This window comes from Pygoscelis adeliae, unplaced genomic scaffold, assembly GCF_000699105.1.
Source record: "Pygoscelis adeliae isolate BGI_AS28 unplaced genomic scaffold, ASM69910v1 Scaffold196, whole genome shotgun sequence".
NCBI classification, from domain to species: domain Eukaryota; kingdom Metazoa; phylum Chordata; class Aves; order Sphenisciformes; family Spheniscidae; genus Pygoscelis; species Pygoscelis adeliae.
Genome location: NW_008824936.1, coordinates 1,287,620 through 1,300,676, shown reverse-complemented (window position 1 = coordinate 1,300,676; position 13,057 = coordinate 1,287,620). Strand labels below are relative to the sequence as shown.

Genomic DNA, 13,057 nt, shown 5'->3' with positions numbered 1-13,057 from the left:
CCCAGGGAAGTGGTGGAGTCACCATCCCTGGAAGTATTTAAAAGATGGGTAGATGAGGCGCTTAGGGACATGGTTTAGTGGGCATGGTAGTGTTGGGTTGACGGTTGGACCCGATGATCTTGGAGGTCTCTTCCAACCTTAATGATTCTAGGATTCTATGATTCTAATTTCACTGACAGTTTTTGGTTAGAATTTCTCCCTTTTTCATCGTTACGCATTTTGACCATTCTGCCCATAGACCCCGGGCAATTACAAAACTTAAATATGTCACAGCTTTGTCTCTGTTGAGATGCGAACTTGTCAGTCTTCTGTGTCCGAATTGTACCAATTTCACATTTTTAAATGATCACCTTTGGGATTTCATTTACTGCAAACTGCTTCTGCAATTGATTTGAACTGTGACTTTTTTTTTTTTAATGAAAATTGTTTGAATCAACCACTCAGTGGTTATCAGCATAAGAGTAATCACCAAGGAGAGATAGGCTAGTGGGTTGTAGGTAAATGTAACAGTTGAAGAACATGATGCGTTCTATTTGTTGCATGCCTCTACAGTTTATTTACATAGATTTCTTAACACATACAACCACCTGAGAGAGGAGGTGTGGTAAAAAGGATAGCGTTGTATATTTATCATGAATTGAAACAGTAAGAAGGGGAAGAGTGGTAAAGAGACATCATCTGTTAATAATGTTAACGTTATTATCTGGGAATTCCAGAAACAAGGATCAAAGATGTAAGAATGCATCCCTTTTAAGACATGAAAATAAAGTCAAAATTTATTGAAAATTTATGTTGAAAAGCTAGGTCAGAATGGAAGAAGAAGAATACTGGTTCACAGTTACCTTATAAATAAAAAGAGTGGTCTTAGAGTCACCAAATTATGTCACCAGTACCTGGAATACGATCCTTTTGTCTCTCAGAATTTCAAAGGGCTTGGAAGACCTTGTTCAGCAGTCTAAGGCTGTGCAAAGTCCTGTTTACACAAGCTACACAGTAAGGTATCCTCAGTTAGGATAATTTCTCAGGGTTAGAAATCAGTGCAATCTGAAATATTCTATGAATGGGAGAAAGGTAGTCCGGTTTTATAAATCAGACATTTTCAAAAGAATGAACCCCAGGCTCTTTGCCTGGGGTAAGAAGAACAGAAGAAGTAAGAACAGCCTGAATGACTGAGCCCTGTGTAAGTAAAGCCAAATTCTTCAGAGGTATTTACTTACTGTGTGGGAGTAATTTACTTCTCTTGCTTATCAGAATATATTGAAAGAACATGTGGTCAAAAAACTCAAGGACGTATAAGAAAAATGTCATATACAGGTTGAGTTTGAAACAAAATCTAAATTTTGTTTTTATGAAAGAAAACTGAATTCCGCCTTGAAGTGCCAGAGACACCAGTTAGCACCTAATTCTGCCACTCCTCTTCAGTCCAAGCTATTATTTTAGTTTGCAAATTATGCCATTATATCAAAAATAAAATTGATTAATTGAAGGGATAAGTTTATATAGCATTCACTTTTTTTAACCCCAGATTTCAATGAAAACTATTCACCAATTCAGTTCAACTCAACAAAAGCAAGTTTGACAGAATCAGGCACCTACATCTGGATGTAAAATACTCAATTAGTCAAAAACAGCAAACAAAGCTGTTGTTCTTTAGGCCTTTAAGTACCTTAGGTCTGTATTTTTTCAGAGTTTGGCACTCTTTTTTAATAACTTGGGTTTACTAACAATGTTGGGATAAAATTACAAGAATTTGAGGAGGGGATGCACCTTATTTAAAAAGCAAAACAAAACCCCAAACCCAAAAAAACCCACAACCCGCAAATATTGTTAATCTGATTTGTTTAAAATAAAACAGTACAACACAGTATCTCTAAAGGTGTTTTAAGTGCGATTGCTCTGCAGGTGGCAGTTCTGATATACGACTTGAAAACACTTGAAACAGTATGTAAGACAATTTAAAAGAGACTTTGCAAAAGTTATCAAAACTAAACTGATTTTATCAGTGCACTATTTGACTTTACTCATTCATGCAGGCTGCATTAGAGAAGGAATGGCTAACTCTAGATTCCACCCGTTTCCCTTCAAAAACACTCCTGCTCTCAAACCAGCTGCACTGGCCAAAGGTAACATGTCACAAAAACTTCTTAGTCTTCAGTCTTTATTCATTCCTTAAGGATATGCTATTCTGGGTGATTAATAAGACAATCTATTGACTTGAAAAACACAATTACTTTTAGAAGTCTCGGACTTCCTCCTCATCCCCAGATGCAATTTTTCTTTTAGGTTTTCTTTCATTTGCTTAGTTTTTTCTTTATTTTGGATTTATTTCAACACTTTACTTCACAGTAGCAGAAAAAAAGATGATGTGCTTCATCTGTACATTTGGCAATGGATTAAAAATTGCTAGTTGACACACTACTTTAAAAATACTAAGATCTGCATTATATGACAACAGCTGAATGTTTTCAGAACAGCTAAAGGTCATTGAACTGTAATGTCTGCTAGTTATTTGATAAACTTTGAAGTTTTAGCTTTTTGTTTTGGTAGGGTTTTCTCTTCTTGTTACAAGCGTAGTATTACTAATGTTTTATTTCCTACAAATAAAAGGAAGGAGTCTTATAAATGTATAATTCATTCTATTTGGGGATGTTAAGTATAATTAAAGTCACCTTTTTGCCCTATTTAGTTAGTGGAAGGTAAGGTCTGTAATGGGCATATCACCATTAAGAATCTTTCTGTTATAGTAATAGATTTTAAACCCTGATGCAGGTTTACCTGCACATTTTAAACTCAAACTTGCAGGAATCATCAACTGCATTTTTTTTCTTTCTTACTTAGAAGTATTCTAGGCCTTCAAATTCCAGTGAACATTCAAATATTTTGCCATTGTCACCACAAGATGTTTGGCAGGATGTTAACAGCCCACATTCATACTCAGCAGAAAATATCCACTTTCATAGCAGGTAAGTTAAATAATATATTTTTTCATTATATTTAATTAATTTGGATTTGACAAAAATCAAAAGGAGGAGACCTTGAGGCTGGTTTCTGATACTTTTGGTTAATATGATATTACTGGAGTTAAACTGTATTTACTTGTTAAAACCAAATATATTAAATTCAGTTGTTGTTTTTCATTGACTACCAGAATTAACAATATAAGAATATATATGTGTATTTTCATTTATCTGGGTTTGACAATAAATGATAGAACTCATATTTTTTCACATATATCATAACATAGATGTTGAAATACAGATTTGTAAGACTAGATAAAGATTAAAAGGGATTTCTTACACAGCTGCATTCTTTTGGAGAGAAAGGACTGAAATATGCTTCAAGTAATTGAAATGTAAACATTTCAAATTGATGGCAGACTTTTATTACTCTCCAAGATAAAGCCTTCCTGGAGTATTAAAATAGATTTTTCTGTATTGTTTCCAAGCTTCAAAAGTGCCTTTAAAAGGCACAAACAACTTGCAGAATAACAAATACTGCAAAATAGTCACCCGAGACCCTTCCTTATTTACCTACCTTTCAGTACCGCTCTTATACTTTGTTTTCAGGTCAGGGAAGGGGACAATGTCACAGCTCTCTGACTGGAAGGAAAAAAAGAAATTTTCATTCATGTCTGAAAAAGAAGAGAGAATTTCAGAAGAATGGTATGTTAAGCTGTTTTGCTTATATAGTGACTTCCAGGAATAGGTACAGTATAGTTGGCTGTTGTTGCTTGCTTTTTTTAAGTTCCACCTTTCAAGAATGTCTGTTTTCTACCAAAGTGAAAATTATTGTAATTACTTTTATAAGCGTCTGGGAGACCAGCTTAATAAGTTGCAATAATGTAGTATTAAGATAAGCATTGCAGCTATCTGTGTAATTCAGAGTTTCATACCATGCATAAGAAGTACTATACACTTGTATTCTCTTTGAAAAGTACATTATATGATAATATGCAGCTGGTGTAACATATGTGAAATGTTTAGTAAGTTATTCTCTTCCCCTAGGGGTTTTAAGGATATTTCTACTGCACAGCTAATGCTGAAGAGGGCCCATAAAATGAAGCCCAAAAAACATAGTAATAAAAATTTAGGTAAGTCAACAGTTAAAAAATGGTTATATTGATGTAATGTTTCTATTCTTAAATCTCAAAATAATGTCTCTTTTAAAAAGTTTGCTTGCACAACATTAAACATTAATTTGAATAAAGGTAGAGTGTGATTCAGTAAAAATAACTCGGTTTAAATCTCTGTAAAGAGATCAATTTGTTCCAGTGATGAAATATTCAGATTTTAAAAAACATTCTACTGGATTTTGAAGTTGAATATTTGACAGCTACGTTAAACAGAAATTTTGTTTCTTTTTGTTCATGTATCTCTTTTTCAAGATGTGGAATTTATATTTCTGTATTTTGTGCTTCTTGTATTTTTCTCTTGGCGGAATCTCTGGTTAAAATTATTGACTTATGCAAGAACTGTTTATGAAAATGACAGTTTGATACAAATTAAATGAAATCATACTTTTTGTATTGAATAATCACTGTGGAAATAGATAATGCTTATCCAGCTTCTCTGTAATTGTCTTCTGGTTCTTCTCAGATACTTCTTATGTCAATGAATCTTTCTTACAATCATCAACTGTTAGTATGATATGCTAATACAAATGTTAATGGAATATGTTAATAAAAATATTAATAAAATACTGCTAGTATAAGAAACATTAAAATATGTAAGAGCCTGGTTGACAATAGGACCTAACTCTAAATGGTCTTTGGAAAGTGTACCTTTATTTACATCTAATTTTTTTATTGTACCACAAGGTACAGTTAATTTTCCTCTTTTGTATAATTTTGCAAATCTCTTCTGTATTAATTGTTGAAAATATTGAAAGATGTTTTACTCTTGGAAGGGCAAAAATTCAGCCTACAGATGAAGTTAAGAAAGTGTTTCTCTGTATAATTTTTTCTACTTTAAATATCATGCCTAAGACTAAATATGACAAAAAAGATCTCTAGTTTAAAAAAAAAAAAGGGGGGGGGGAAGAGGCATGTAATCAACAAACAATGCTTTATTGTTATGAAAAGGAGAAAAAATTGATAAGAGGTTAAAGTGATTATATTTAAATCTTGATAGCTTCCCATGATGCCCTACCATGTTACTTAAAAAAAAAAAAAAGTAGTAAATATCTGGTGTGCAGCTGAGTTTTTTTACATATGTTCCATTTGGTGGTCTCTGTATAATTTTTTAATTAATAGAGCTTATTAGGTTATATCATCTTTTCTCCATATGTTCTCTGGTTATGTTAGTAGTAATTAATCCAGTCATAAATGTCTGACTGAGCATATCAAATTTGCTATCCTATTTTTGTTGTAGTTCTAATGGATTTTTTGAATATGTTTATGTTCACTTTGTTCAGATTATTCGATATGGTATATGTGTGTTGAGCTTTTTAATGTATCACTTGGAATATTCTCAAAATATATTACTAGTTTTAAAAAAATTAACAAAACTTTTGCACAATGTTTTTATAGGTTCAAATTTTTATCTTCTTGACGCTACTTCATATAAGAATTTTTTGTCTTTCTAACCATTACATCAAGCACAAAATTAACCTGTATATATAATTTTCCTGTATAGAGCTCTCTGACAGTCATTAAAATCACATTTTTCTTTTCAGATAAGCAGAAAATGTAAAGAACCAAGAAATATGACTAAAAATATTGCACACTTAATCCCTTTTCAGTACAAAGATTATCAAGCCAACTATTCTTTCTCATACAGCACACTGACAAAGTCAGTCCTTCCTTGGTCACTAAGGACCAAATAGACATTATCAATTAAAACAAATAATTTTTGTCTTAAACTGATGCTAAAACTCAGCTGTTGCACTAAAAAATGATCCTGATGGAATATTCCCCATGTGAGAAGAATCTCCACGTATATAATTGTGTTTTACATCAGCTACCTCCTCTAAAGTGGTGGGAGCAAGTCAGGGTCTTGTTGAGGGTCTGGTTGAACAGAGGGACTTTACAGCATTTAAGAGTAGATATACCTTATCCGGAGGCTAGCCAGCTCCAGATCAGGAAACTGTAACCAGATCCATTAGGCTGCCAGTATCTTTCTTGGATCTCTGTGTGGTACAGCTCATGCTAGAATACTTACAGAAATTCCAGTATAACTAGAGAGAGAGTGAGTTCACAATCTTGGGCCATTGCTGTGAGTTTAACCCTACTGAAGCAGGAATTCCATAAGAGACTTTATTCCTTCTAATATTGAAAAGCAGATTGAAATTCATCTGAATAAGTAGATTTTAACATTGTCTTTTAATGTTTCCATAGAAATTAGCATCCTATCACCTTCATCTCCTCTGAAATGAGCTTCATCCATCTTGTACTCACTGAAGCTGCATATGAAATCTTGTAGGATTTATTTTTAGTATTACTCTTTCTGTTTTTTCTTTTGAATTTCCAGGTCCTCAGCGTTAATTGCAACTGTTTCCTTTTTAGCTTTCTGATTTAAAATAGTTGAAGGTATGCTAACTACAATAAAATAATTTTGTTAGTGATACAGATTCCTAACCACTAGAAAATAAGTAGCCAGCATCCACTTAAAAGTGTGAAATATATGGTGTGAAAAAAGCAATTTTCCATGTTATATCCATTTACTATTACACGTTTAACTTAAGAGCAAAATTTTAAGTTCTGACAAAAAGCAAAGAAACAACAAGATCTAAAGGTTCTACAGACAAATAAATTATAAGCTATTAACAAATACACTGATAGCTTTTATGCTAAGGTTTCAGGATCATCCCAAACATCTTTTATGTGCCATTGAGCTCTTCCATGGTAACAATCTTACTAGTTGAAGCTAATGCTAAGATAACTGATAGATTTTGTAGGAACAAATGGCCTGTCAGAGTATGCTGTCTGCTTCCATACGCTATCAAATTCCTTTGCCTTAGGCCTGAGATTCACAAATGCAAAGTGTTAAATCAGCCTCCATTCAGAGTGTTTTACAGTTGCTCTTTAATATAGTCAGGACATCTGCTGGATTGGAACTTGGATTGGACAGTCATGAACAGCTTTGATTCTTAACATCCTCAAGTGAGGGAATTTAGTCCTTTTCATTTTCCATTTAAAACATTTGTCTTCTCCTAGTGCAACAGTGATGGGATTCATTTGGTTAATTGTAGAAGTCCACATCTGAGCTAGTCATCTGCATTCCTTTATGGAAAGAAATAGCCACCTTTAATGCTATTAATTTCCTCCTAAAACATAATTCAAAAACAGGCTACTTGAATCTCACTGTAAAAGCACTTATAGTTCTCCATTGCCTATACACAAAACCTAGACCGACTGGCTGAAGTACAGAGTTAAACTGTAGATATGTAGAAGTAACTGAGAAGTATCTTACCTCATATGTCTGGCCATGTACCTTCTCAGTAGTGAAAAAAATATGGAAAATACTAGCAAGTGCACTGAATCCTGTGGTTTGTATTACAAGGAAGAGCTTAAAGTAGCATAACCTTATAATAGGGAGTGATCCAGGCAATGCTTGTATTGCAGTAGACCAGTCCCACCAACTAATGGCCTTAAGGCCTGTTATGCCCTAATCCACTACAGTTACGTATGCTTGTTTATGTAGTTAAATAAAGTTGTGGCCTGTATTTTAACGATACCAAATGTAGGCTGTGTCTGCTTCAACTATTTCTACTCTACAGTAAGATAATACAAAAAGTGTGGGCAAGAAACCAGAAATTTTGCAGCCAAGTAAAACTGGCATAATGTCAGAAATATTCCTGTTTATCATGGGTGCATAAAATTCTATAGAAATTCTAATTAAAAATCTAAATACAGCAGACATTAATGCACCTCACTCTGCTTAAAAATTAAACATCAATGACTCATAACAATCCTAACTTCCTAAAGATGTCTTGGCACAGCAGTACAGAATTTCTTGCTTAACTTTGAATTTCCTTGATTCTGTGGATTTTGTATTAGCCTATGAAACTTAACTTCTTTTTCTTTTAAGAGGGCTGGAAGCCTTGTCTTGCTTTCAGCTTGTCTGTCCTACACTGCTGCATTACTTCTTATTTAACCATTTCCTCTCCAAAGGAAAGCTCTCTTGTCAGTGACTGACAGCATGAGATGGTAATTCTTGCTGCCACATAGGTAGAAAAAAAAAAGCAGCTGGAGTGGGCCTTGACTCCTAGAACCAGAGCACAATGATAAAGACATTTCAGAGAGGTCAGCATATATTTTTTATGAATTTAGAATTTAAGACAGCAATGCAAATACTAATTAAAAAAAAAACCAAAACCAAAAACCAACCCACCACCCTCATAACCCACAACCCCGAAACAGATGATCTGACTATACAACATTGATTTGAATTAACAACAGTCAGAATAAAAATCTGGGGGATATTATTATTCCTTATTACACATTACATAAATGACCACTGATCTATATTTTCTTAGTAGCAGAAAGAAAGCTACTTTTGTTGTTGTTGCGTATTCCGTATAGCAATATCATCTGGGAACTCCAACCATGGATGAGCTGGAGTTCTAATTGCTATTCAATTATGGAACAAAATGTGGTTTTTCTTCCAAATGAATTTACAAATTGAATTATCTTATAGATAAGCATCTGTCACTCTGGGCTACTTTGATTTATCAACCTTAAGTTGGCACAGATATGTTTATGTTTTTCTAATTACAGATATTGCACAACAAAAATGAATGACAAATATTTGATTTTTTCAGTTTCACTTATTATCAAGAAGTTGTTTAGCAAATGTGGTGCCAGATCAGGCAGTAACTATTCCTTCCACATTGTTTCTATAACATTTCTTGTGTTTGTGCAACTTATCTTCTATATTTGGAGTCAGCCAAGCAATGTGCATTAAATTACCTCTCTAGTTCCTAGATTGCCAGCACAGAACATCATCTAATAAGCCACATTTAAATGAGTATACCAGAATCCAGGAAGATATTTGTATGATTTTGAACTATTGGACTCTTTCACAGCTCTCTGTGTGAAATCTAAAACATTTGATTGCTTGTCATCAAAGCATACATGTAGTTCATTTCCCTAGCTCACTCAGAGACTGAAAAGCACTAGTATTATAAAGTAATCTATGTAATATTGCCTACATTTGGGACAACATAGAGAAAAGGACTCATTTTTAATAACAAAAGAGCTGTAGGCAATGATTGAGGTGATCCAGGTAGGTACAAATTCAAGTAGTCTGGCACTGTGTTAAATCCCTGTAGATTATTTAAGTTATTTTGCAAAGACTCAAAGATAAATCTTCTGATAGAAATCTCTTAGAAGAACAATTTTCATCATTTCCCTCTCTTCACAGTTCATGGACCTTCTTTACTGCTTATATCCTTGTGCACAAATAAATGTTTGAAAAATCTAGGTCGGCACTAATAACTTCATGTGACTTCACCCACAAGTCCTTGGTATACCTTAACTTTGGACTGGTTGGAGTTTTCATAGAATTGGGTGGGAGGCTGGATTAAGGAAAGATGACATCTTTAAAACATTTTCGAACAATTTGAATAGACCCACATAGGAAAAAAGTCTGTTATTTCAGGAATTATTTTAAGTTAATCAAAAATGGTTTGGAAATCCTCAATTGCATTTGTCTTAAGAGGTTTTAATCAATTCGTCACTTTGTCTTTGGTCTTCTATTGAAGAAAGATGCTGTTTTTGTAACTAGCATACAGCTAGAGGAAGTTAGAAGTCTTTTTATCAACCCTGTGTTGTATCAACACTGAATGCTGGATATTGGAAAAATTGTAATTACAAAAAAACTTGTTAAAATATTTTTTATAACTTCTGTTACTTAAAATTTCAGAGAGAACTTTTAAAATATAATGTATTATTATTTCAAGATATTGTCATGACAAATCTCACTGTGATCTACTGCCCCAAACATTTGCTACCCTGAAGAACACTAGGTTGCTACAAATTTATTTTTGAGTTGGGAGGCATGCCAAAATAGGCCTACTTTATCCATCTATGCAAAGTGAAAATATCTACAAACCTGGTAATCCAGTTTGTGAATAAAGTGATCCCATTATCAGAATCATTCTAATAATCTACCTTTAAAACTAATGGAGCTAATCATTATTTATTGTGCTTCTTGGGTCATTTCATTGAATTTTATACTTTAGTTAGTAAAAGTGGGTTAAAATGACTTTAAATCTGACATCCTCTGGGTTAATCTGGAAGCTATAATCACCATACAACAAGATGACAGAGGTTCTTCTAGACAATTGGAGATAACAAAGTGTAAGTGTAAGGTATCACTGATTCTGCCTTGGAAAGAAGGCATGACCTAAATTACTTCTGTCCATATTTTCCACAATTCCTTCGTTAGTCAAGTTTGCTGCTTTGTGAGAGATTAGCACCATTAAATACATTATGTCAACCAAATGCTGCTGCAGTGTGGACTGGCCAAGAATACCATAACGTTTTGACGTGTTTTGTCAATGCGTTCTCTCTTAAAGTATCCACACCCCCTTAGAGATCTTCTCCAGGCTTATAAGGCAAAGATACAGTAAGTCTGCATCATCTTGCTTGTGTCAAGAGGGCATTTTCTGAGAAAAAGTGGAGCTCTTAGGATCCTTTTATGTTCCATTAGTTTGTAACTGAAGGTTCTACTGCAAATATAGAGGTCTAGTCAAAACCAACTTTATAAATTGCTGTTAAACTTCGTAAGAAATTGCCCACTAACTTAACAGGGCATTCTGATCCTTTATTTCCATAAATAAGGAAACAAAAAAAACACAAGCTACTTACTTTGCTGCAGGATTATAGATGCTCTTATAAACTCTCTCAATAAACACCAACAAGGTCATGTAACAAGCTCAAAATGAAGCATCAGACATAATTAGTCATGTAAATTTATTCTGTCTGAATGCTCTTTGAGTCTTTGCATCGCCTCTGTTTTCCTGCTGTATCTGTTCTGGCAGTGTCTCACATATTCATTTTTGCTACACTTGCATTCTTTGTGAAAATTTAAATCATTTCCTTGCCATATCTACTTTCTTGCTAAGTTCTGTTGCTGTTTTCCCTCTTTATTTTTATTAATTTCTACTCTTTTCTGACAGTATGTAGTCACCTTTGTAGAGAAATCTCTTCTGCCTCATTGTTTCTGAGATATTCCTGAGAGTGTGTTTGTCTGCTTGTGCTATTGTCTTCTTCTTTTAATCATGTGAAACTTATTTCTTTGATTTTTTTCCTTGGCTTTCTGTTAGTCATGTTATCATGCTCAGAGTCATACCTACAAAACCCTATATACTTTTGCTCATCATTGTATAGTTGCTTTTGTTTGCATAGAATTTTCACATTCTTTCTAACCATTTCTGTTAAACTCCTACTTTCCTCCTATGTCAAGAAAACACTTCTTCTGCATAAGAAATAATGCATGAAAATCACCTTTCCTGACTTGTGTGGCTTTGCATTAGTTTAGCTTTTGTTAATTAAACTCCCCCCCCCCCCGAGCCTCCCAGCCTAGGAACATGTATTATCTAGATTTATAGACAGTTCTGTGCTCATCTTTGCTTCTTTGCAAAGTTTTCAAAATAACAGTTATGAAACTAATCAAGATTTCATTACTGTGGCATATAGATGAGTCTGTAGACTTTTGGAGTATATTTTATTTCAATAAGGATGGGACATGGAAGACGGTTAGCTTATTATCTGCAAGTTTAGCCTCAAAAAATAAACTGCCTCCAAGTTTAGCCTCAAAAAATAAACTGCCTCCTGTTCACATTTTTTAGGTGTAAATGACTTGATTTAGACTGCTGAATAATTCTGAACCAAAGCTTTTAGAAGCAGTGCTTGGCATGTACTCTGTTAATATTTCTGCTTTAATTTCAAGCTTTAAAACCAGATTTTTTTAATATTTGCTGGAAGTATATGCTTTAGAATTTATTTTTAATTTGGAGATGAGCTAGCTAAAAGATCAACAGTGTTAAAATCCTGCAAAATAGTGACTTTGGTTCTCAGTTGCACATGTATTTATGTTGCTTTATTTTAGAAAGTGTAATCCTTTGTGAATAAAAAACTTACTTTTAAAGGTATTTTCATTTATTAAGTGGCTAAAAGGTGAAAAACTGCTTGAAGGAATGAGTGAGCCAGGTCTGACCTTTGATTTTTAACTTGTTCTTGTCGTCTAGACCCAGCTGTGCGCCTGGCGTTGTTCAAAAACAATGAAAATAAACATCTCCATGTGAAACCACCAAGGAAGACACAGCCTATAAATGGTGGTTACTTTGAAGGTATGAACAAGTATTTCACTTTATCTCTATGCATGTAAGCATATATATCTTCTAATGTCTTTTAAGCAAACCTACTTGAAATGTAAAATAATATCCACAAATAAAAGAAGTCAGGAGTTTAAGGTTCTTATCTGTTCCTGGGTATCTCAAGTTACAACAGTGAAACATTTTAATTTCAATTCATTGGGGGGGCAGGGGGGGCTCCTAGAGATTAATTCGTAATGAACTGGTGCCTTATTTATTTATTTATTATTATTATTAAATCTTCCTCATAAAAATAATCATCATAAAAAACATCAAAGCATGTCACAGAGCTATAAAATACAAAGCACTAGAATAAAATTTTATAAATGAAATATCACTTCAAGTTCTTCACTCGTTGTCACCTTTTCTCAAGCTATCCATTAATTCCTGACTATCGTTAACATGTTTTTAGGAAGTTACTTTCATAAATACTCCCTAAAACCCCACCATTCGACAGAAGACAAGAAAAGAATCTTCAGCATGTAAATATAAAATTGGCTTTCCAAAAGCATTTAAATACTGATGTAGCTCTTTTACTGTTGAAATTTGTTAAACCTCTCCTTGGTTTCAGTAAAATTAGAATAAGGCCAAGTCTATTACAATACCCTTGTTGTAAGAAGCTGAGCATCTCCAGAGGCATTGTTTTTAGACTGTTTTGATTCCTTTTGCAACTCAATAGTCAGAAAGTTGTCACCTCTGTCCTTTTATCTTTTTCAAAGATAAAATAATAATATTATAT

The 13,057-nt window shown here is 33.6% G+C and overlaps 1 protein-coding gene across 1 annotated transcript in view; it reads left to right on the top strand.

Annotated features, from left to right (window-relative positions):
* Nucleotides 1–13,057, top strand: part of LRRIQ1 (leucine-rich repeats and IQ motif containing 1) — a 116,623-nt gene that overhangs the window by 59,754 nt on the left and 43,812 nt on the right. The window contains exons 18-22 of the mRNA XM_009325353.1: nucleotides 2,034–2,123; nucleotides 2,842–2,963; nucleotides 3,567–3,662; nucleotides 4,005–4,090; nucleotides 12,193–12,294. Of these exons, the coding sequence (XP_009323628.1) occupies nucleotides 2,034–2,123; nucleotides 2,842–2,963; nucleotides 3,567–3,662; nucleotides 4,005–4,090; nucleotides 12,193–12,294 (496 nt within the window). The remainder of the gene's footprint in view (nucleotides 1–2,033; nucleotides 2,124–2,841; nucleotides 2,964–3,566; nucleotides 3,663–4,004; nucleotides 4,091–12,192; nucleotides 12,295–13,057) is intronic.